The sequence below is a fragment of the Crocodylus porosus genome, unplaced genomic scaffold, assembly GCF_001723895.1.
Source record: "Crocodylus porosus isolate Cpor-Errol unplaced genomic scaffold, CroPor_comp1, whole genome shotgun sequence".
In the NCBI taxonomy this organism is placed as follows: Eukaryota; Metazoa; Chordata; order Crocodylia; family Crocodylidae; genus Crocodylus; species Crocodylus porosus.
The window spans coordinates 45187348-45209124 of NW_017728907.1; the positions used below are offsets into that span (position 1 = coordinate 45187348).

General features: G+C 64.1%; 1 protein-coding gene across 9 annotated transcripts in view; it reads left to right on the plus strand.

Moving 5' to 3' along the window:
- PTPRF (protein tyrosine phosphatase, receptor type F) overlaps positions 1–21777 on the plus strand; it is a 355341-nt gene that overhangs the window by 280504 nt on the left and 53060 nt on the right. For 5 of the 9 annotated variants that reach the window (XM_019531276.1, XM_019531275.1, XM_019531278.1 and 2 more), the window contains exons 8-13: positions 4131–4400; positions 6583–7164; positions 7722–7855; positions 9554–9698; positions 13585–13890; positions 16380–16573. In XM_019531276.1, coding sequence (XP_019386821.1) covers positions 4131–4400; positions 6583–7164; positions 7722–7855; positions 9554–9698; positions 13585–13890; positions 16380–16573 — 1631 coding nt within the window. The remainder of the gene's footprint in view (positions 1–4130; positions 4401–6582; positions 7165–7721; positions 7856–9553; positions 9699–13584; positions 13891–16379; positions 16574–21777) is intronic. The other 4 variants (XM_019531281.1, XM_019531284.1, XM_019531282.1 and 1 more) reach the window with 1 other exon arrangement.

A 21777-nucleotide genomic window follows, 5' to 3' on the forward strand; every position in this document is an offset into this window, starting at 1 on the left:
TGTATTACTTACCACTTTGGGGTCTCACGTTACTTCCCTTCCCCAGCAGCGCTCTCCAAGGGGATGCTGGTGGCATGGCTCAGCCTTGCACATCCCTCGTGTTGCCTGGCTGGGGATGAATGACAACGAATCCCATTTCTGACGGTCTGCTGGTTTGAATAAACCTCCGAGTTAGACCATTGTCTGCTGAAATCATTTTAATATGTGCAGCAATTTTTCCCATGCTGTTCTTGCAGAACCTCCCAACCGCCGCCTTTGATCTTTATCCGCAAAGAAGATTAGGGGGGGAAAAATGGCAAATTCTCGTCGAGGAAATGGTGCTAAGCGTGGGGAGGGTGCACTGCTGTGAGGAACGAAGAGCAGCCACATGCGCACGGAGCTGCGGTGGCACCGTCGGCTGCGTGAGCCCCCGCGATTTGACTTGTAAATGGGACGAGGCTTTGGAAGATTGCCGCCGCTGGAAGGAGCTTCGCCGGTCTGCTTGATTAGTGGGCGCTGCCGGTAGGCCTGAGCCAGAGCCATTGGGGCTGGCGGGGCCCGCGAGATCTCCACCAGCTACTGCTAATGCTGACTGACAGCCTCTTGCCTTGTCCCGCTGGACCAGCTGCGGAGAGAAGCTGCCAATTATCCCAGACTGATGTGCTGGTTTGTGCCGGAGCCCACCCCGTTTCTTCCCTTCCATACGCCCAGGGTGGGTTATAATCCCAGCCAGATGTGTAATCAAAGGCAGCGCCAAGCCTCCCTGGTTGAGAGACGAGGCCCTGCCTGTGCTCCCCACCTCTGGCGGCCGAGGAGCCGTACCTGGAGGGGCATGCCCCTCTCCACGCTGCTCAGGGCCTGTCTGAGCCCACCTCCGTGTCCCGCGCAGCGCTCGAACAAGAGGGAGCCAGCTCGTGGCCGTCCTGCGGCGATGTCAGGGAGACCGGCGCGGTCCGTCAGAGCCAGCGGTGCAAGCAGCCCCGACCCCTCCGCAGCTGGGGGTGGGAGCACTGGCTCCCCGAGCCCAGCGACGCCTCACGGCCGACGCTGGCAGCTGCCCGTTCCTGGCACTGGCGAGCTCGGCGCTGGTTGGGCCCAGACACTTGCAGTCCCGGGCGGGTGTAGTCTACGTGGCTAGGGCAGGCAGAGAAGGGAGGCCCTTTTTTTCCTGGCTCCTCCGCAGAGCAATGCCAGGCCATGCTGTAGGGCAGTGGTTTGCAACCTTTTTTTCATTTGCAGACTCCCTAAAAATGGCAAATGGAGGTGCAGACCCCTCTGGATTGTGAGTGTGAATATTCACATCTGAATACAGTCTTCTTTCGCGAACCCGTTAGACATCGTCTGTGTCTGTGGACCTCCCGGTGTCTGCGGACCACAGGTTGAAAAGCGCTGCTGTAGGGCGTTCCCCTTGCAGGCGCGGATGTGGCGCCCACTGGGCCACACTCGGACGGCGGTCGGCGTGCTTGGACAGGGCTGGGGTGGCCGTCCAGGCCCATTTTGGTGCTGGCATTGTGGTGAGAGGGGCCACGAAACTCAGCCCCTTCGAGCAACATGGTTACCGCCCAGCAGCGCCGGCATGAAGAAGGCAGGCAGCTCTGTCCATCACGTGCCGGCATGAGTCAGACCCTGTCTCCCTCCCCGCGAACCTGACGGGAGCGGCTGGCGACGGTCGGCAGCCAAACCGGCGCGGGGCCGTCCAGCCGCGGGCTCCGGAGGCGCGAGAAGCCGCCCCCTCGAGAAGGGAAGGAACTGGCATGTGAGCGGGGAGCCGTCCCCAAGAAGGCTCTGGCCCAGCAGACGCATGGCTGTGCTGCCAGCTGCCTCGACACCTCCACGGGGGATTTTGCAGCCCCGGGGGCTCCTGCGACTGCCGCCCCAGAAGAAGTTTGCCTGGAAGCCTTTTCCCATATTGCATTTGCATTTTCTTTGTCATTCATCCCTTTGCTAGGCACACGGGCGCCCATGCCTGCTATCCCGTGCCTCCGCCCTTTCTCCCCACTTCTGTAACCGGCAGCGGGAGGCTGGAGGTGCTCTCGATAACGCTTCACGGGAGGCACGGAGGCACTTATCACCAGATCCGCCAGCTGTGCCGTCTGCAAGCCGGGGCCTGACAGACTTCCTCGCTGCCGCAAAGAGAGCAGCCGAGGATGCCGGGCCGGGGGCCGGTGCTGGGCCGTGGCGGGGAGGGCCAGGTGGCCGGCGGGCGATAGCCCTGCTCTCACAGGACCGGGGGATGGACGCTGCTCTTGCATGCCCGCTTGTGTCTGCCCCTGCATGGCGGGCGGTCACCCCTCTTCTTCCTCTCCCGTCTCGTGTCCGTGCACCTCCCTTGCTCTCCTCCCCGCCCCGTCTCTGGCCCCCGGCGGCCTGTCCTGCCTGCCGCATGCTGCTGCGCCGCGCCGCCGCGATGTTTTGCTCTCCGCGCGTCCTTCCTCCGGGCACCGCGGGGAGAAGGGCGGGGGGCACGGGGGCTGGGGCCGGTCCCGGGACGGCTTCTGCCTGGAACGATTCGACGCCATGTTCATGGGACAGGGCCACCTGCCTCTTGATGAACGCCATCACGTTAACACCATTGCCATGTCCATTGAGTTACCTCGGTTATTCTCATGATGTGTAGACGCGAGTGCACTTTCAGTTCTGTCTTGTTCGGGGAGCGCTCCCCCGTCAGCCAGGTAACGCCTCGCTGGCAGTCACGCGCCAAGCTATTGATTTGAGATTTAATAATTGATTAAAAGAAACAACCAGCAAGACGTTGGATTTAGACATTAATACAAACCCAAAAAAGGCAAGTTCTCCTTCCCCCTGGCAGGGAAGGAGCTAATGAGGCCTGTTTTGTCACCAAGACGACGTGTAATACACACACGATGTTGACAGGATTGTCTAATTTATCACCCAGTCCTAGCTCTGTCGTACACGCTAGCATGGGGGTTTCTACGTGCAGTCTGCTCCTGCGAGCCTGGCGGTTTGGGGAAGAAGCATCAAAGAGCGATCCGCCTCGGGGGAGAGGCAGCTTGGCAGGTGTCGCTGCCGTGGCTGATGCACGGGCGCTGGAGAGGCGCCGTGGTGTGGGGGCGGCCAGGCCACGGCCCCCGCAGCGAGCGCCGCACGACCGCCGGACGCGCCCTCCCCGCAGGGCTCGGCCCCGCTCTTCGCTGCTCTGCCAGCCTCGCTCGCAGGGATCGCCAGGGCCAGGCGGTTGGCAGAGAGGGCTCCGCGGGAGTGTGCTCATCGCCTCCTGCAGAAGGGACCAGGACAGAGCGAGGCTTCAGGGCGAACAAATACGCACCCGCAGCTTCCCTTTTTAACTACCGAGTAAAACGAGCATGCCCGGAGATTTACGGAGCCCGGTCGCTTCTTCGCCCCTGCTTAGATAGGCCCATAACGCTCGCCCCGAAGAGCGGGCCTCATCCCTCAGTGTCATTTTCCTGGCTGGAGCGCTTGCAGCTTCAGAGCATTATTGGAGCTGAGAGTTGCTTACAAATAAGTCTTGAATGAAATACCCGGCAAGGGATGAGAGGGAGAGAGGCCGTGCAGGGAAATCAGGAGAAATGCATCTCCCAAAGTGCCGCCACCGAGGTGGGGGGGCTCTGCCGCCCCGCGCGCTCCTGTCACAACGGATATGATCGCACATCTGTCAGCATTAGTTCTCCCCTGCCCAGCAAGGTGATCTGATCAGGCGCCGACAGTGTCAGGCACATCTGACTGGTTCGGGTTTTATTCCCCCTGAGCCGACAGCCCAGGTTCCCTTCTTGGGGAAATGCTGCTTTCTTCGGCGGGACCATGCGGGCTCATTCAGCAGTGCCCCCCCCGCCCTGCGGCCCCCCCCGAGGTCTAGGGACTGGGGCCCTGGACAGTGAGGCAACGGAGGGAGCAGGTCGTGCCCATGGCACGCTTTTCCTGGGCACTGGTCCGCGCTCGGGGCACGGTTGACACGGCCTCCACGCGGAGGGCCCGGCCCCCTCCCCGGTCCCTCGACAGGATGCGGGCGGGTGAGGGCAGAGCAGCGAACGGCGCTCACGCTCTGCTGTATCTATCCCCGCGGATAGATGCACGGGCCGTCGGTAGGGAGGCCGAGCCCCTCGCCCGCCCCGTGCAGCTGCACGCCGCCCCGCCGGTTCCCCGACCCTGCTAGCCGTCTCCTCTTGTTTCAGTGCGGCGAGTGGCCCCCCGCTTCTCCATCCCTCCGACCGACCACGAGGTGATGCCTGGGGGGAGCGTGAACCTCACGTGCGTGGCGGTGGGAGCCCCAATGCCCTACGTGAAGTGGATGGCCGGCCTGGAGGAGCTGACCAAGGAAGACGAGATGCCCGTCGGCCGCAACGTCCTGGAGCTGAACAACATCATGCACTCCGCCAACTATACCTGTGTGGCCATCTCCTCTCTGGGCATGATCGAAGCCACGGCCCAGATCGCCGTCAAAGGTAGCGCCCCGCATCCTGTCCCCACTCCCTGAGCAAAGCCCTGAGACGTCCCATGTGGGTCTGTCCCCTGCGTGACGGCACCCTGCGGTGGTCCCACAGCCCTCCCCCCTTCCCAGGAAGCCCCAGTCCAATTTCCACCTATTTTTCCTGCCATGATTTTGCAGTTTGCTCCAAAGGCCACTCTCCTCCCTGTGCAGGGGCAAGGGGAGAGCTGTGGCAGGCAGGCCAGTTAGCCCCAGGCCAAGTCCCTGGTGCCCCGAGGTGGGTCGCGGGGTCTGGGGGGTCTGCTTTCTCCTGGGGAGTTCTGGCTCGTGTTTCCCGCTGGCAGGTCCTTGCCTGTGGGAGCAGCAGGTCGCTGGCCTTCCCTGAGCTCCCCACAACCTGCAAGGGTTTGCGGGCTGCCCCGTGCCTCCTCTGCCGTCCCTCCTCCCCATCACGCTCCCAAACCTGGAGTGGGGCGTGGGGGACGCAGCCCCGGCACTGCACTCCAGGCGGGTTGCAGTGCACTGCAGGGCAGGGCTTGGGGCAGCACTGCCGCCTCGTCTCCAGGACCGCGGCACGCGGGTGCGCGCTGGCGAGGCCGAGCTCTCCGCTGCCACGCTGCAGGCCAGCCCTCTGCCTTCACGACTGTCCTGGCTGCGCTCCCTGCTGCCGGTTTCCTGTCCTTTGGCCCTACAGCGGCGTGCAGGAGAGGTCCCAGCCGCGTCCTGGCAGCACGGCTGAGGCCTCGGCCCCATCTCCTGCTGGCGCCCGGAGAGCCGGGAGAGTCGCTTCCCTCTGCCTGCCCGCAGACGTCCCGCAGATTCCCACAGACAGGTTATTCTTTGGCCCTGTCTGTTCTCACAGGGCCCGTCCTGCATCACTGTCACCTTGCAGCGCCGCGTCCCTGCTCAAACAAACCCGCAGAATTGAGACAGGGCCCCTTTGACCCGGGAGATTAACAGCCAATTCGCCTTCCCCAGATGCTGCTTGAAGAAGCCTGTTAACCCGGAGCCGTGTGCCGTTCGCTCTGCTCCGCTCCACGTGCCCGGCGCTCCCGTCCCTCCCCGGCTCTTCCCTTCCTGCAGCGCAGGGGGCTTGAGGGGCCTGTGTGAAGGGAGGAGCAGACCCTGGCCCTGGCCCTAGGACACCGTGAAGGGCTCTTTCACCCTCCCAAGACGGCCCGTCCCTGCTACCCCCAGCCCCTTCCCTCTTGTTCTGGCTCGCAGAGGCCACAGCCCCTTTTGCTTGGTTGCCCCAGACGGGGCCCAGCCCCGAAGAGCGCGTGCTCTTTGGTTGCAGGCTTGTGGCACTCAGCTGTGCTGCAAGAGCAGATCAAATCCAGGCATCTGTCCCAGCCCCCAATTGCTTTTCACAGAGGTTAAACGCTCGGACCTCCTGCTTTGTGCCCGGGGGCAGTTCCTGTTGGGCTCATGCCTGGCATTTCCATGGCACGAGCAAGTAGCAGGCCCCTTGCCCAGGCCGGCCCGTGGGAGACTCAGATGACCGTTTGCTCAGCTGCGCTCGCGGTCTGGATGTCCGCGGGTGTGCCGCAGAGCTCTCCCTGCCCCGGCACGGCGGGCGTGTGGCAGCCCCTCCGCGCAGCAACAGCAGCTCTTGTTAACACGTTGGGAGGCCGGGATCCGAGTTCCCGCGTAACGCTGTATTGTCTGGTTACAGCTTGACACTCCACCTTGTGACATAGCAGCTGTAACAGTCAGTAATTTCTCTAGCTGCATCCCTTCTGCATGCCCCGTAACACTGACCAGGCTTTCCCACCAGACCATCTAACAGCACCTTCCATGAGTTCCCCCGGCCCAGACGCAGCTCAGGCTGCTTTCCCTCAACCCTTCCCGAATCGGCTGTGAGCCAGGCTTGTGGGGATGGGGGGATGGCCCAGACTGTCGCCAGATGCGTCCCCATGCCCAAGAGCATCCCTGCATCCCTGTTAAACCACCTTTATTTAGCCTGCTGCTGGCAAGTGCCTCGAGCACATCTAATAACATGATTGCTCTGTTTATCCTTCCATTAAGAACCACTTCAAGCAATACATGGTAATCTAAATACGCATGTTCCCAAGTACCGAACGATTTCTGCTGTTTAGAGAAGGATGCTCCTAGGTGGCGGCAGCGCCGGGGGTCTCCCTGCTGGGGCCTGGCGAGCCTCACCATTCACTGTGTCCCTGTCTGCCTCCCCGTTCCAGCGCTGCCCAAGCCGCCTTCGGACCTGCTCGTCACGGAGACGACGGCCACCAGCGTGACCCTCACCTGGGACTCGGGCAACTTGGAGCCCATCTTGTTCTACGTCATCCAGTACAAGCCCCGGTCCTGGGAGGGCCCGTTCCAGGAGGTGGACGGCGTGGCGACCACTCGCTACAGCATCGGCGGCCTCAGCCCCTTCTCGGAGTACGAGTTCCGCGTCCTGGCCGTGAACAACATTGGCCGGGGCCCCCCCAGCGAGCTGGTGGAGGCGCGGACAGGCGAGCAGGCTCCCTCCAGCCCACCCCTGAAGGTGCAGGCCCGGATGCTGAGTGCCAGCACCATGCTGGTGCAGTGGGAGCCGCCGGAGGAGCCCAACGGGCTGATCCGTGGGTACCGCGTGTACTACACCACCGACCCCCACCTGTCCCTGAGCATGTGGCAGAAGCACAACACGGACGACAGCCACCTCACCACGGTGGGCAGCCTCATCACCGGGACCACCTACAGCATCCGCGTCCTGGCCTTCACGTCCGTGGGGGACGGGCCCCCCTCAGACAGCATCCAGGTCAAAACCCAGCAGGGGGGTATGTATGACGCGCTCTCCCCACAGCACTACTGCTCGTGGGGCACGGCACGTGCCTCGCCCACTGCCACAGCCGTCCAGGGGCATCTCATGCGTGCGTGGCTCCGGCACCGCGCCTGGCGCTGGAGCAGCTGCGTGTCAGGGTGACATCTTGGCACCGGAGACGGCAGCTGCAAATGCTGTGTGCATCGTGGGGAATCCGTGTCGGCTTCGGCAGGAATAACCGTGTTAGCAGCCCTGTCTGGGTTGTGACAAGGGCGAGTGTAGTGTGAGCTCCAACGAGGCCGCCCTGCAGAGCCCTGTGCCGCTCTGCCGGGCACGCTGTGAGCAGAGGATGGTTGTGTGCATGAGCTAGGCGAGGCTGCTGGCCCAGGGAGCGGCCAGGAATGGGCCCAGCCTCCCCGAGTCAGTCTCTAGGTGGGCAGGGGGCACGTGTCACCTCTGCATGACCAGGGTGGAGAGGGAGGGAGGTGAAATGGGGCCAGGAGAGTGCACACAAGGTCCCGGTGCCCTTCATGCCACCTCCCCCCCGTCTTACTCTGTTCTGCTGGTCCCCAGTTCCAGCCCAGCCGGCTGATTTCCAGGCAGAGGCCGAGTCAGACACCCGGATCCTGCTGACCTGGCTCCCGGCCTCGCAGGAGCGCATCACCAAGTACGAGCTGCTGTACAGGGAAGGAGAGGATGGTGTCCAGGTGAGGGGCCCAGCCCGGCTGCGGCCGGCCTGCGGGGTCGGGGCTTTGGGATCGCGCAGCACAGCAGAGGCAGCTGCTGGCACCTGGGCTATCTGTCACAGGGCGGTCACTGGGCTGTGGGCTGCCCTGCGTGCAGGCATGATGGTGGGTCCCCTACCTCCAACACCAGGCGATTCCCAGCGAGCTAGTAAAGCACCTGTGGCTCAAGGCTGCGGGGCTGGCGGCAGTGGCTGCAGGACAGGCGCGAGGGCAGGGAGTGCAGCTTTCCAGCAGACTGCAAAAATGTTTTGAAACGTGGCCCGACAGTGCTAGGACCAGACCCACTGCAGCCAGGGAGATGGATGTCGAGGAAGGCTCCGCAGCTCGGGGGAGGCTTGACATGGGGGGAGGACCCTCTGGTTCACTGCTGGGGCCCTGCGACTGTCAAGCCCTCCGCAAAGCACCTCTGTTTCAATCTGGGGCCTAGGGAAGCTTCCTAAGAGGAGCGCAGGCCCCCCAGTCCCAGCGTCCTGCCGCCGCGCTGGCTTTGGCCCCTTTCCGGTGTTTCTGCTGGTCGTGGGCACTGCTGCACCTCGGAGCTCCTGGCATCCCACCAAGCCCTTTGCTGGGGCCTGCCGCATGGGCATTTCCAACCCCAAACACTGGCCAGTCCCCGGTGTGGGACGTGATCCCCATCCACGTTGACAGCTGGGGCAGGGCTGCCACAGACCAGAGCCTCAGGCTGGAGTTCAGTGGTGCCACTTCTCCGCCTGCTCCAGCCCCGCAGCAGGAAGCGAGTGCCGGCGGCCCTGAGGCCGAGTGACCTTGTGGCATCTTTGCCCTCGAATTCAAGGAGCTCGGGGACCCGGAGAGCTGCAGGGAAGGCACGGCTCGCATGTGGCCGGGCCAGCATGGTTTGTGGGCATGGCTTGAAGCTGCAGCAAAGTAGGTTTAGTTTGGACATCAGCAAAATCTTCTTTGCTGTCAGAGCAGGGAGACAGTGGAGCAGACGCCAGGCAGGGGCTGGACTTGCCATCCTTGGAGGTGTTCAAGGAGAGTCTGGGCAGCCGCTGATCAGGGATGATCTGGGTGTAACGATGCCACTACGGAGATTTCCAGGCTTCTGGGCTTTGGTGGGGCTGGGAGGGACTCCTGCCTCTCTGCTACATGATTCAGGGGGGTTTGAAGCCTCCCCCAGAGATGCTGGTGCTGCTGTAGCCCAGGCTGGGGATGGGGCTGGGCTGGGCCAATGCTCCTGCTGGCACCAACCCTGCAGGGTCCTGGCTGGGGGGGTCTTGCCCCTGCTCTCGGGGTCAGACTGACATCATATTTGGGTTCAGGAAGGGATTCAACCCCATGGCCAGGTAGCTACAGACTGTGGGGTTTTGCTAGTAGGGGCATCTCTGGAGCACGTATTAACAGCCCTTTACAGAAGCAGGATATCGGCTGTTGCGGCCGCCCTGCTTTCCCTGCGGCAGGTTTGGGTGCAATGTCTTGTGTCAGGGGTGACCGTGTCGTGTTGCTCAGGGGTCAGGCACGGGGTTTGGACAGGGCTGATCCTGCCTCAGGCTGGGCTCAGACTGGATGTGACCTCCCTGCCAGCCGCATGGCTCTGGGTTTTGAGTTGTCGGCGACCTGGGGCATGGGTTCCCCAGCCCCCCCTGGCCTGGAGTACTGGGCACCGATTACGGTAACACGCGTCTCCTGCCTGTTTTCCAGCGCAAGGTGGAGTTCGACCCCAGCTCCTCATACGCGGTGGAAGGTCTCAAGCCCGACACGCTGTACCGCTTCCGGCTGGGCGCCCGCTCAGAGCTGGGCCTGGGCGTGTACACCCCGACCATTGAGGCCAGGACTGCCCAATCCAGTAAGTGTCCTCAGGGCTGCAAGAGGGAGACGGGCCGGGCTGGCACCTCGCAAGGGTGGGGTGCCTGCCCCCAGCCGGTCCGACAGCGGTGCCCCCGCAGAGAAGGGGGCATTTGGGGAGCGCCAGCCGGGGCTCTGCGTCTTGGGCCGTTGGGCAGATGGTGGCCCACGGTAAGTCCTTTCTTTGTGTCCATTCAGCCATGCTCCCCAGCGGGCAGACTCGCAGAGACGCCGGGGCGGTGGGCCGGGGGCAGCTGGGTGGCCCCATGCGTCTCTGCGAGGTTGCTTGCACCTGGCCGAGCCATTCACACGGGGCAGGCTCCAGCTCGGACACCGGCAGCGTGAGGAGCCTCTCCTGCCTCTGAATGCGCCGGCCTGCCAAGCCGCGGGACACCATCACCCCTTGCCATCCCCTTCCCCACCCCCCCAGTAGCTTCGGCTGCCCCTTTGCTGTGGGACTGCTTGCAACGCTGGGACTGGCAGGGGGTCCTGGGCCGCAGGGCGCCCCGTGCTTGCTGGGTGTGTGAGTGGTGCCGTGTGCCAGTGCAGGAGGCGGCTGCCCGGCTGCAGCTCTGGGGCCACCGCCGCGGAGCGAATGGAGAGGCCAGATAATGAAGTGACCCCGGCAGTATCACTTCCATCCTCTCCCTGCCCCACGTGATCGCGAAGCCGCGGTGCTCAGGGCTGTGATTGGCAGCTCAGAGTGCTGTGCATAAGCAGATTAGGGCTATCAAAGTGCTCGGCAATAAGCTCGTTTTCACTAACGATTTCTGGGTTCGCTGTTATGCAAAGAGCATTAACAAGAGGGGAAAGAGACTTTCTACTGGGGCCGTCTGCCCGGATCTTGTGACCGTGCGGGGTGGGGAAAGGGCATGGCGGAGCGACTCCACTGCTGAGGAGGATGACCGTCTCTTCCAGGGAAGTGCGGGCACCCTGTTTTCCGTCCCTCCATTAGCATAGCGATTGCCAGGGCCCCGCTGACCTCTTCTGCACAGGCTCAGGATAACAACACCTTAGTTTGGGTGCAGTAGATTGGACCTGAAAAAACTGAGTGCTGCTTGGATCAAGCCACTATGAGTATTTGACCGTGGGGGATGTCCTCCACATTCCCGAGTGGCTCCTAACCCTTGTTCCCAGTGGCGCTGGACAGCACTCTCCATCGCCAGCAAAGGCTTGGGCCTTTCCTCGCCCCTCCACATTAACAGCAAGAAACAGGAGCCGTCTCTGGGAGAGCCCCGGCATTGGCACCATGTCAGTGGCCGTGAGCATGATCCAAGGCGGCTTCGCACTGGAGGTAGCAAGGTCGCCTGGCTCCATAGGTGGAGATGGAGATTGCACCCATGGTGTGGACAGTGCAGGTCTCCTTCGGGAGACACCCTGGCGCATCCTGTCTGTATGTGCCGGTAGGGAGGCTTTTTGCCCACCCAAAGGAGAGGAAGGCGCGAGGCATCATTCGCGCAGCCAGGTGGGCATTGCCCTGCTGCTGCCCGCTGGGCTTTCCCAGCAGCGCCCCGCTGCCCGGAGGACTCTGCAGGGCCTCGCCGCCCGCCGCCGCAGAGTGGGGTCAGCCCAGCCTAGGAAGAAGCTCATTAGGGGCCAGTTCACATGATCGTTCGGGTCTGTTAGAGAGGGGGCAGAACAGGCCAGTGCAGCCACCGAGCTTTCGAGCTGCTTCCTGCTGCATGGCAGGTGGGTGCAGGAAGCGCCCCTAAGGCCCCTCTCCCCAAAATGCATCTCCTCCCCTGCCACAGCTGAACCACGCCTCCCTCGCCCGGGTGCCCCTAGTGCAGGGAGCGGTGACCAGGACATGCAGCCGTCCCGCTGGCCCCGCACAGACCAGAGCAGCGCGAGCCGGCCCGTCGCTCCGGCGCAATGACGCCGGGGCTGCAGCCCAGGCCCGCGGGCGAGCGAGTAGCCTGCAGCCAGCCGAGCCTCGTGGTGTGTGGCGGCGTGTGTGCGTGTGTGCCTGGCCTGGCCTGCCCGGAGCACGGGTGGGGGGACATTTCCATGCCGTGCCCATTTTCAGTTGATCCTGCTCATGTGTCTGAGGTCTGTTTTGTTTCCTTTAAGCTTGTTTTGCACGCTGCCCGCGGGACTCTTACCCAGCCAGCCGCCGGGGTGGAAGGGGCCCGAGACGCCTGCCAGGCAGCCCCCTGGACCAAGCGCTGTGCAGCTCAGGTGTTTGGCCAAAGCAGGCTGTCCTGCCAGGCTGTGCCGAGGGCAGGGCTCCCCCCAGCCCTGTGGCACCCATCTGCACGCTGCCCTCTCCCTCTCCTGCAGCCACTCTTCTCCCCCTACCCCTGGCCCTAACTGGGGAAGACGTAGGTGCTCTGTCAGCCCTGGGCTGCTCCTTCTCTGCCTCTGCCCTGCTGGCTTCCTCGCTCTCCTCCATCTCTGACGGGCCCCGTCCCCCCCGGCCGCTCAGTGCACGCAGCCCCATTGCCGAAATCTCCTTCCAGCCTGTGCCGCCTTGGCTCTGGCAGCCACGGGGCCACGGCGGAGGCTGTGCCCCAGCTAAGATCCCTGGAGCCTCTGCCGGTGGGTGCAATGGGGACGGCTCCGCTCGGGCTGCCCTGCGTCCACTTCCCAGCCTCCAGCATTGCTCGGCGTCTGGGAATTGGCCTCTGCCCTGCCTACCCCTCGTTGCTCCCTCGCTACCCTGCCCCGTCCTCCTTGCTACCAGCAGTTTGGCTGTGCGGGCGAAGGGGCTGTCGCAGCCCGGGATCCCAGGCGAGGAGAGGCCAGAAGCAGGCCCGTACAGACACAGGGCAGACGGGATCGGGTGATCTCTGCTCCCGCACCTTCCCAGCCCCTTGGTCACTGCCGTCCACCCTGCCTCTGCCCCTGCCTGGCACTGCCCGGTCGCTGGACACCTTCCTGCTCTGGGACCACTGGGTCCGTCTGCACCCGGGGGGTCCTCCCTCGCTCACTGGTTTGGACGCTGTAAGCTGAGGTGGGCTTGTCCCCTGCCGGGCAGGGTCCCCCTGGGAGCCGGGGGCCTGTTGGCCTCCAGCCCCGAACCAAGTCTCATTGACACGACACCAAGGGAGAAGAGCCAGGCCCCCCACTCCTGAGACCCAGGCCGTGAGGGAGGGGGCTGTCGGGCCACCCCCCCCCCAAGTCAGTGTCTTCAGCCGGGAAAGTGCCTCCTCCCCGAGACCCCCCAGCAGTGACCAGTCCAGAGCGAGGCCATGTCTCCCGTGCTGCGGGCCTCGGCGCTGGCTGCAGTTCCCGGCAGAGACGGTACCGGGCTGACTGCCCCCCTGCCCACAGTGCCGCCCTAGCAGGGCCCGGGCCTTGCTCCGTCCCAGCAGCGCCAGGGTAGCAGGCGGGGGACGGTCCAAGACCAGCGCAGTTCCCTCCCTCTGCGCGGGGGTCTGGACCGCCCTGACGGTACGGTGCATGCTGTCGCAGCTCAGGCTCGCAGCAGATTTTCACCGAGGAGAAGAGGCCTTGCCTGCCCCCATTTCACAGCTCTGTGCTGACTCCCTGCAAGCCGCCTGGCACCACGTTCCTCCCCGTCCCATCCCGCGGCCTTGCCGCTCTCAGGGCACGAGTCTTCCCCTCTGTCCCTCCTGCCTTCTGGTCCCATCTTTTCTCGCAATCAGCTGGAAGCATCTTCTTTGCTCTCGTCCCCGTCTCTCTTCCCCCTTTCTCCCTGCGCTGCTGTTGGCTACCACTGGGACGGCATCCAGCGCCATGCGCAGGCCGGGAAATGCAGCGGGTGCTCGGAGATGATCGGCCCCCGCGCTGGGTTAGGAGGGCAAGGGTTGTTCAGGCTGCATTTCGTGTGCTCGGCTGGCTGGGTAAGAGCGCCCCGTCCATTTTGGTTTCTCCTTCCACTTATTTCCCTTCATCTCCCCACCCCCTCATTTATTTGTCCCCAGCCCCCTCCGCCCCGCCCCAAGAGGTCGAGTGTGTAAGCACCAGCTCCACCACCATCCGGGTAAGTTGGGTGCCGCCGCCGGCCCAGAGCCGCAATGGGGTGATCACGCAGTACTCCATTGCATACCAGGCGGTGGAAGGAGAGGATGGCGCCAAGCACGTGGTGGAAGGCATTGGACGGGAGCGCTCCAGCTGGGAGATCACGGACCTGGAGAAATGGACCGAGTACAAGGTGTGGGTGCGGGCTCACACCGATGTGGGCCCCGGCCCGGAGAGCCTCCCCGTGCACGTGCGCACTGACGAGGATGGTAGGTGATGCTAGGCGCTTCCCTGCTGTGCCAGGACCCTCTTGGCAGGAGGATGCCCCCAGCCCGGTAGCATTTCTCGCCAACCCGCGCGTAGCGCAGGGCCAGCTGCTGGCAGGTGGGGGAAGCGTCCCGTTTCGGACGAGGAGCTGCGCTGCTTGCCCTGCCGCATCTCTGCCGAGCGCCCTCGGGGCCGGCGCGGCCGCTGGCCTGGGCCCTGGCGGCGCCAGTCGCCTGCGCCTGCCTTGCGGTCTCTGGGAGGAGACGCGCCTGCCGGCGGCAGGTGCCGTGCGGCTGCTCCCCTGCATTGCGGGCCCGGGATTTGAACTCGACTTACTGACCTGAAACGTGGCAGATCAGAGAGAGGAAATTAAGTCCCTCGGAGGCGTGCAAGCGTTGCTGGAAGCTGCTTCCCGCCCCGGCTCCCAGGCAGGCCGCAGCTTATATAAATCTGTTCTGCTCAAGAGTCAGCATATCGCACAGGCGGGATGCTTCGCCGGCCGGGGCAGCCGGAGAAAAATTGCTTTGTATTAGTGAGACTGTCAGTCATGTCACTGGGACTTAAGCCCCTTCCCTTTGAATGTGCCGCTGCTCAGCGTGACGGCCAGGACCGCCGCGGAGCCGCGCGTGTCAGGGGAGGGAGTGAGGTGGAGAAGTGGCCAGTAGGCCCGAAGGGGACCCTCTCCGCGCGCCCAGCCGGGCTGGCAGATCAGACCCGGGCAGTTTGCAGTTGTCCCTCGTGCCTCCTTGGCGCTGGGAAGCACTGGCTGGCGGTTTCCCCGGCGTGCGAACACATCTGTGTGTCCTGCTCCCTGTACCGTTTGCTTCAAATCCTTCAGCGGAGCCATCGCCTCGGGGAAGCTGCTACCCCAGAAATGTCGTGGCCAGCTCTCCTATTTACTTGTAGGGCACTGCGGTTGGACATCCCAGTCGAGCTGTCAGGAATGATTTGGATTGCTCCGGCAGGCTGGCGCGCGGTAGAGCCCCGTAAGGGAGGAAAGCGAAATGCAGAGCTCGGAGTGAGAGGCAAACAAATTGAACTTTCCCTCCTCCACCTCAGCTCGGCTCCTTGCTCACACCCGCCGCGCGTACGGCGCAGGCGTTCATTGTGGGGGGTCACCTTCCCGGCTCCAGCGGGCTGGGACTTCTAGAGAGCCCGGTGGGACGAGGCTTTCCAAGAGCTTTGGCACCTTTTAACATCACCCGTGAGCTTGTACCTGCCTGGAAGCCTCCCCGGCAGCCCCTGCCAGCGCCGATGCTGCCTGCGAGCGCTCGCACGGCTCGGCAGCTTTCTGAGCTTCTCAGGGAGGATCGTGCTGAGGCGCCCGGCTGGCCGAGTAGGTAGGAAGGGGGCTGGCTCGCTCAGACAGGGAAGCCGCTTGACTCACCCGCGGTCACGGAGACGAGTGGTTTGGATGACAACACAGCATGTCATGGCGGGAGCCTTCAGCACGCAAACCCCCTCCAGCCTCGCACCTTGAGCCGGCCAAGCAGTGCCGAGACACCCCATCCCTCCTTTCTCCATTTTATTTAATTATCTACAATTAAGAAAGACATCTGGGGAAAATAATGAATTGCCCTAAGGCTTAAAGACCGTGCTTGCCTGCCGGGAAGCTGTTTCTTCCCATCGAGTTGGTTGCAATAACAGCGTTCATCCCGCCTGCCTGTCAGCGATCTGTCCCTAATTATCTAATTGCCGTGCTGTCCTGCCGCACTGAGGATTGGGGTGCACGCGGCTTTCCGAGCCCCTGGTATTCCCAGGGAAGACGCGGTGGGCCCGAGGAGCAGGCTGTGACCTTTGAGCCGGGCAGGCGTGTGCATCACAGCCGTGCCCACCGAAGGGCTCCCAGCCGGTTCAGTCAGAGGACACTTCCCGAGAGCCACGGAAAGCACTAATGTCTTCGCATTGACGTTTTTGTCACCATCAATGCAGAAGCAGAAAAGTAATAAGGATGTAATTTTTCCAAATGGTAAATAGGGTATAAATACATTTTTAAGCGTGGCTCACCTTGCCAAGGAATTGATATTTCCAGGGCAGCATAATTTTTCATCTCATTATCAAAAAGTGTTCAGCTAGCCGTGCATGAAATACAGTCCACCCAGAGCTGTCACCATCCCCACAGGCTCTGTTATCGGGCGGCGTTCAGCAACCATGCTCTTGGAGCTCAGGGTTATTGTCTCTGGGGGAGCCTTTCCTCCCCGTTAGCCTTCTCTGGCTGCTGTGGCCAGGCGGGCCCGTGATCGGGGTGCGGCTCCAGGCCCCGTGTGCTGCCCCTGCCAAAAGCAGCTGCCCCACAGGGAAGGCAAGCGCTCTGCACAAGACGTTGCACTGGGTATCGTAACGGGAGCTGCGTGGGCACCGGGGAGATCCAGCTGGGAAAGGGCGAGGGCAGGGAGGTAACGCAGACGGCAGCAGGCCCCATGGGTTGGGGAGGAGGCGGGAGATGGGGGGGCAGGCGCCGTTCACACGGTCTGTGCCTCGTGTGTCCTAGTGCCCAGCGCCCCGCCGCGGAAGGTGGAGGTGGAGTCCGTGAATTCGACGGCCATCCGGGTCAGCTGGAAACTGCCCCTCTCCAACAAGCAGCACGGGCAGATCCGGGGCTACCAGGTGACTTACGTGAAGCTGGAAAGCAATGAGCCGCGAGGGCAGCCGGTCATCAAGGACGTCATGTTATCGGAGGCGCAGGTACTGCTGCGGGGGGCGTTTGGGGCGGGGGTTGATTTCTGAATGAGCCTCCTGGCATCCTGCCTTTGCAGCAGGGGCTGGCAGCGAGGGTCCTGGGGGAGGTTGCCTCGGCCACAGAAGTGGGGGCTCCCTGGAAGCTCCCGTCCCACGCCCACGGGGAGGAGAGGCCCAGGCGAGTGTGAGCCTGTGTCCTCGTTGGACTCCCCGCAGGCCGGCCCCTGCCCGGTGGGGAATGCGCAGAGCTGCCTGCATCTCGATGCACACCCTGCCAGGCTCTCTGACGGTGCTCCAGGGGGTTGCAAGCCTCCCCCGGCGGCGCTGGGGGCTGCCGCAGCCCAGGCTGGGGATGGGACTGGGCTGTGCCAGTGCTCCTGCTGGCCCCCCCCGCGGGGTCCTGGCTGGAGGGTCAACCCAACGCTGCACTGGGGCAGGAAGGGATTTCCCCTCCTGCTCAGACTGGTCTGAACTGGGGAGGGGGTTTGCCTTCCTCTGCCTGGGGTCTCTGGAGTGTCTGCGAACCCTCTTTGCAGCAACAGGACGCCGGCAGCCACGGCCCCCCTGCTTTCCTGGGGCAGGGGTGGGGGCGATGCCCAGGGCTGTCGGGGGTGATTGTCGTGTCGCTCAGAGCTCAGACACGGGGCTTGCCTGGGCTGGTTTCGATGGGCCTGATCGTGCCTCAGGGGGTTGGACTGGATGTGACCCTGCAGCTCCCTGCCAGCCCGCGGCTCTCGGACTCTGCCCCCTTTCCTGCGTGCCAGCAGCGCTGGGCAAGGGGTGATGCTGAGGAGAGGTGCCGCCCTTGGAGGGGCAGCCGGGCCACCGTGGTGCAGGGTGCCCCCGAGCCCTGAAAGCCATGCGTCTCCCGGTGTTGGGCGCGATGGGGCCGGGCCCTGCCTGCAGGCTGCCACATTCCCCCTCGGATGCTGACGCTTCCCCGGGCTCGCAGCCCTGAAACGCAGACACGCAGCCCCGGCTGCCTGGGGGTGGGACCCCCTGTCTATGGGGCGCGTCCCCCGTTCGCAGTCGCCCCCTGCTGAGTGCCGGCTCCATGGCTTCTAGCCGAGCAGACGCGGGGCCACCGTCCCCCCCACCGCCTCCCACACCTCGAGTCTGCTTCGGGTCAGCCTGGGCAAGGAGCAGCAGTCGCCCGTGCCCTGTTTTCCCTGGGGCCCAGGGAAGCTCAGACCCGCTGCCTCTCCCCTCGGAGCAGGGCTCCCTCGTCTGACGCGGCACGAGCCCACGCCGTTCCAGGCCCAGAGGATCATGTGAGTGCAGCCCGCGCCGTGCCGCCGTCGGGAGCACCGCGGGGTCGATGCCAGGCTGGCCACTGCCCGAGGCGTGATGGAGCATGGCGGCGATTAATCAATCCCTATCCTGAACGCCACTGTGAATCCTTTATGCGTGTCGGCGGGGAGCAGAGCGCGCAGGGGAAAACCCGCGGATGGGGGGAGAGAGGGGCCAGGGGCTGATTTGTGCGAGTCGACCAGGAAGTGCCTTTCTGGGGCTGCGTCTCCCACAGAAGCAGCCTGAGGCCGCGGGGGGCTAACGAGGTGCTCCCGGGGCAGGCCAGAGTGAGCCACCCGCGAGCGCCCCAGCCCGTCTCACACCCACGTCTTGCTGATCGGGTCGGGGCGTCCCGTGGGAAAGCGTGCTCTTCGTCAGAGCTGGGGCCAAGCCGGTCAGCTGAGCGGGCTCCTGGCCTCTTGCAGTGCATCCCGGCTTGGGCCGCGGGTGCTGAGTTTGCAGCCGTCTCGGCGACACCCAGACTGAAACCCGCAAGGAAGCGAAGGCGAGAAGCAGCGCGCCGTGGTGGGAGCCGTGGTGCCAAGGCAGAAAGGCTCCCGGTCATTAGAAGAGGACCTCGTCTTGCCAGCAGCGAGGAGGCAGGCGCTCGTGGTCCTGTTCGCGAGGACGCTCTCGTGCCTGCAGCTGACGGGCCCGGGAGTCTGTGCAGGGCGCCAGCAGCCTCATCACACCCGGGGTTTTCCTCAAGCAGTGTCGGGGAGGATCCCTGGAGAGCGCCCATCACGAAGGCCGGGGTGCACACGGGCACGCCAGCCCTGCTCGGCACCGGCACAGGACGCGTCTCAGCCCACGGGGCAGGATTAAACCGCACGAAGATCGGGGGTCAGAGGGAACTTTCCATGGCGCAGCGGTAGGGCAGGGACCCCTTCCCCGGGTGCTGGGCCCCGAGCGTCGGCTGGCTGTGAGGAGGCTCATCCCGTGTAATCGACTGCCCGCAGATGTTATAAAGACACCAGCAGGAGAGCTGACTCACGGTGTTCACTGTTTGAAGATGAGAACTATACGGGAGTAAATGAAGATGAAAGGAAACGTGAAGAGCAGTGGAGATGTTAGCGGTTCAGATAACCTGCCTGCCTAGTTGCCAGACCCGTCGGAGCGGAGCGGGCTGCGGGGCCGGACGGACCCCGTGTTCTTGCCCAGCCTCCTGCCGAGGGAGGATAATTGGCTGGGAGGAAGGTCCCGCGGCGAGTCTCCCGCCGGAGCGATGCCTGTGACTGATTACCCCTGCCAGCTCTCGCCAGACTGAAGTCCGTTTCCAGCCTGCGCCCTCACCTCCCCGACGGACAGGCCGAGCCGGCGTCCGTGCCCCGCGAGACCCGGCACAGCGACAGGCGCGGCGTCTTCGCCGAGCGGGGCCTGTGCGCCGCCGGCTGTGGCGCTGTCGCCCGCAGGGCCGCCGAGGCCGGGGGGTGGGCAGGGGCGGCCGAGTGCCCAGTGCGGGCACGGCTCTCCTCCTCTTTGCTGAGCATCGTGGCGCAGCCCCGCGTCCGTCTGGGGCAGCTGGGAGGTGCCGGCCACGAGCGCACCGGTGCAGGGAAGGACGGAGGAGACAGGGAAGCAGAAGAGCGGTTTCTTTCAGCTCGATGTCCGAGCGCCCCGGGCTCCTCCGAGCACGAGAGCCTCTGAGGGTGGGACAGGGACAGCGGGCGGTGGTGCCGACGGGGCAGGCAGGAGACGGAGAGCTCGTCTGTCTTGGGGCACCTGGCGCGAAGGAAGTGGGGAGCTTGCCCTGAGGCGGGCGCTCGGGCCCAGCCAAGATGTGGTTTAATGGGACGGGCTGGTTCGGGGGGAGCGGGACCCTTTCCCAGCTGCTTCCTGTGGGCATTCATGCTCAGTCCTGGGAGTGACCCTGCATCCTCTCACCCAGAGAAGAGGTGTGAGGCCTGCGGAGGACCCGTGTGCCTTTGGTGCTGTCTGCCAAGCCCTGGGCAACGGCCCGGCCATCTCTCGGTGTCGCTGGGCCGCTTCCAGCCTCGCCGGCTTGCGTGTCTTGCCTCCTCGGTGCACTGCCACAGCATCCCTCCAGCCATGGGCCCACCCCGGCATCGGGAGGACTTGGAGGAAGGCTCCCTCTTGGACCCATTGAGTGGCTTGCAGAAGTTTCTTGTGATGCTTCCCAGAAAGCCCCTGAGCTCCTGGCTTGGCTCGCCTGGTCCGGAGGCGAGGCGAAGCTGCAGAGCAGTGAGGCCGCTCCTCTGCTCCGGTCCTGGGCAAGAGAGGAGAATCCAAGAGAGCCCCAAATCCGGCTCCCGCGGCTGGGGCTGGCCCGAAGGGCCTGAGCCGCCGTGCTAAGGGAGGGCTGCCGTCCCCTTTGCGAGACGCGTCCGTGCTGCGCCGCGTGGGAGCGCAGAATGAAATGTCGTGACGGCACCTCTGCGGACATAGATGCGCGCCGTGAGCGTCAGCGCCTGCCTGCACCACCTCGCCTGGCGCTCAGCACCAGCTGAATCCTTTTCATTACGGCGACTGGGTCCTGAGATCAATTTGTCTTGCTCAGCAACCTTAAGCACTTAGGAAGCAATTGAGCTGGTTTAGGAGGGAAATGTTTTTTTATCTGCCGGTGATATTTCCGTAATGGATATAAATTCAGTTTGAAGGGTTGAGCCAGGCCTGGCTCCTCAGGCCTGTTTCTGCAGCTGAGATGGATCCCCGGATCCGAAGGGGGAGGATGTCGCACTGATGAGGGCAGCGCGCACGACGCCTCCGGGGTCGAACTCTGCTCCGAGCCTGACGGAGGTGGAGCGGGCAGGCTGCTGGGCCGGGGAGGCTCTCCCGAACGCCGCCCCCGCGGCTCTTCTCCGTGGTCCAGCTGGTCGCCCTTGTCATGTGTAGGGTGGGGCTGCGTGCTGTCCCAGCCCGGTCGCAGCACCATGGTCTCCTGAAAGAAAAGGCTGCCAGTCCCGTCGTCCTCGTCCAGCCAGCCCGACGGAGCAGAGCGCAAAGCCGAGCAGCTCGGTGCAGCCGGGCGCTGGCAGGAGGGCTGAGCATGGAGAGGGCGCCTAGGCTCTGATGCCGGCTGTCCTCAGTCAGGACTTTGCTTTTGCAGAGCTCTCCGGGGGTGACCTGGCTTCTCTGTCGTGGTTTATGGGGACAGTTGCAGCAGCAGGTTAGTGCCGTTCAGTGTGGGACCTAGAAGAGGAGTCCGGGAGGCGTTGTCCCACCAGTGGCTGCTTTCCTTGGATGCGTACACTAAAACAGCATAAACGTTGATTTTATTTGAATGCTGAGGAAGTGCCTGGAGGGATCCGGCCGTCAGGAACCCCCCGGGGAGGAGTCTGCGAGAGGCACCTTGTGGCTTTTAGTATCACTGACCCCGTCTGGGGCATCTGCCATCTCCAGGTCCCTGGCCCTCTGCAAAGGTTAGCTCAGCTCAGCAGCACCCAGCCCCGTCAGACAGCTCGCTCGGGCTCCTGCTGTGAGTCTGTAACGGAGCCGGGACTGGGACCGCGCACCCATGCTCTCGGGGCGGAGGGACTGACTGCCCTGGCCGAAAAATCTGGGTTCAGCCAGTGCCCTCTGTCAGCAGTCGGCAGAAAGCCTCGTGACCGTAGCAGCCTCGCCCTGGCTGAAGCTGCCATGCCCCATGCGCTCTTGGCAGCAGAATCCGATCTCGGGGACGACTGGAAACCCGCGTGCCTCCCGGGAGCCGCCTTAGCGCATCGTTGGAGGCGGGGGCGCGGACGGCGTGCGTGTGCTGCTCGCTGCTCTTCGGCAGGGCCGTGGGGGCATTTAGATCCTGGCGAGAGAGAAGTCCTCCCCGGTGCTTGTTCCCAGGCAGCACGAGGCCCTCGGGAGCAACAGCTCCTGCCCTGGCTTCCCGTGAGCACGCAGCGTCTGGTTCGGAGCTCAGATTAGGCGCCACTTGCAGCTGCTCGGGTGGCTGCGGGTGCTGAAGTGCT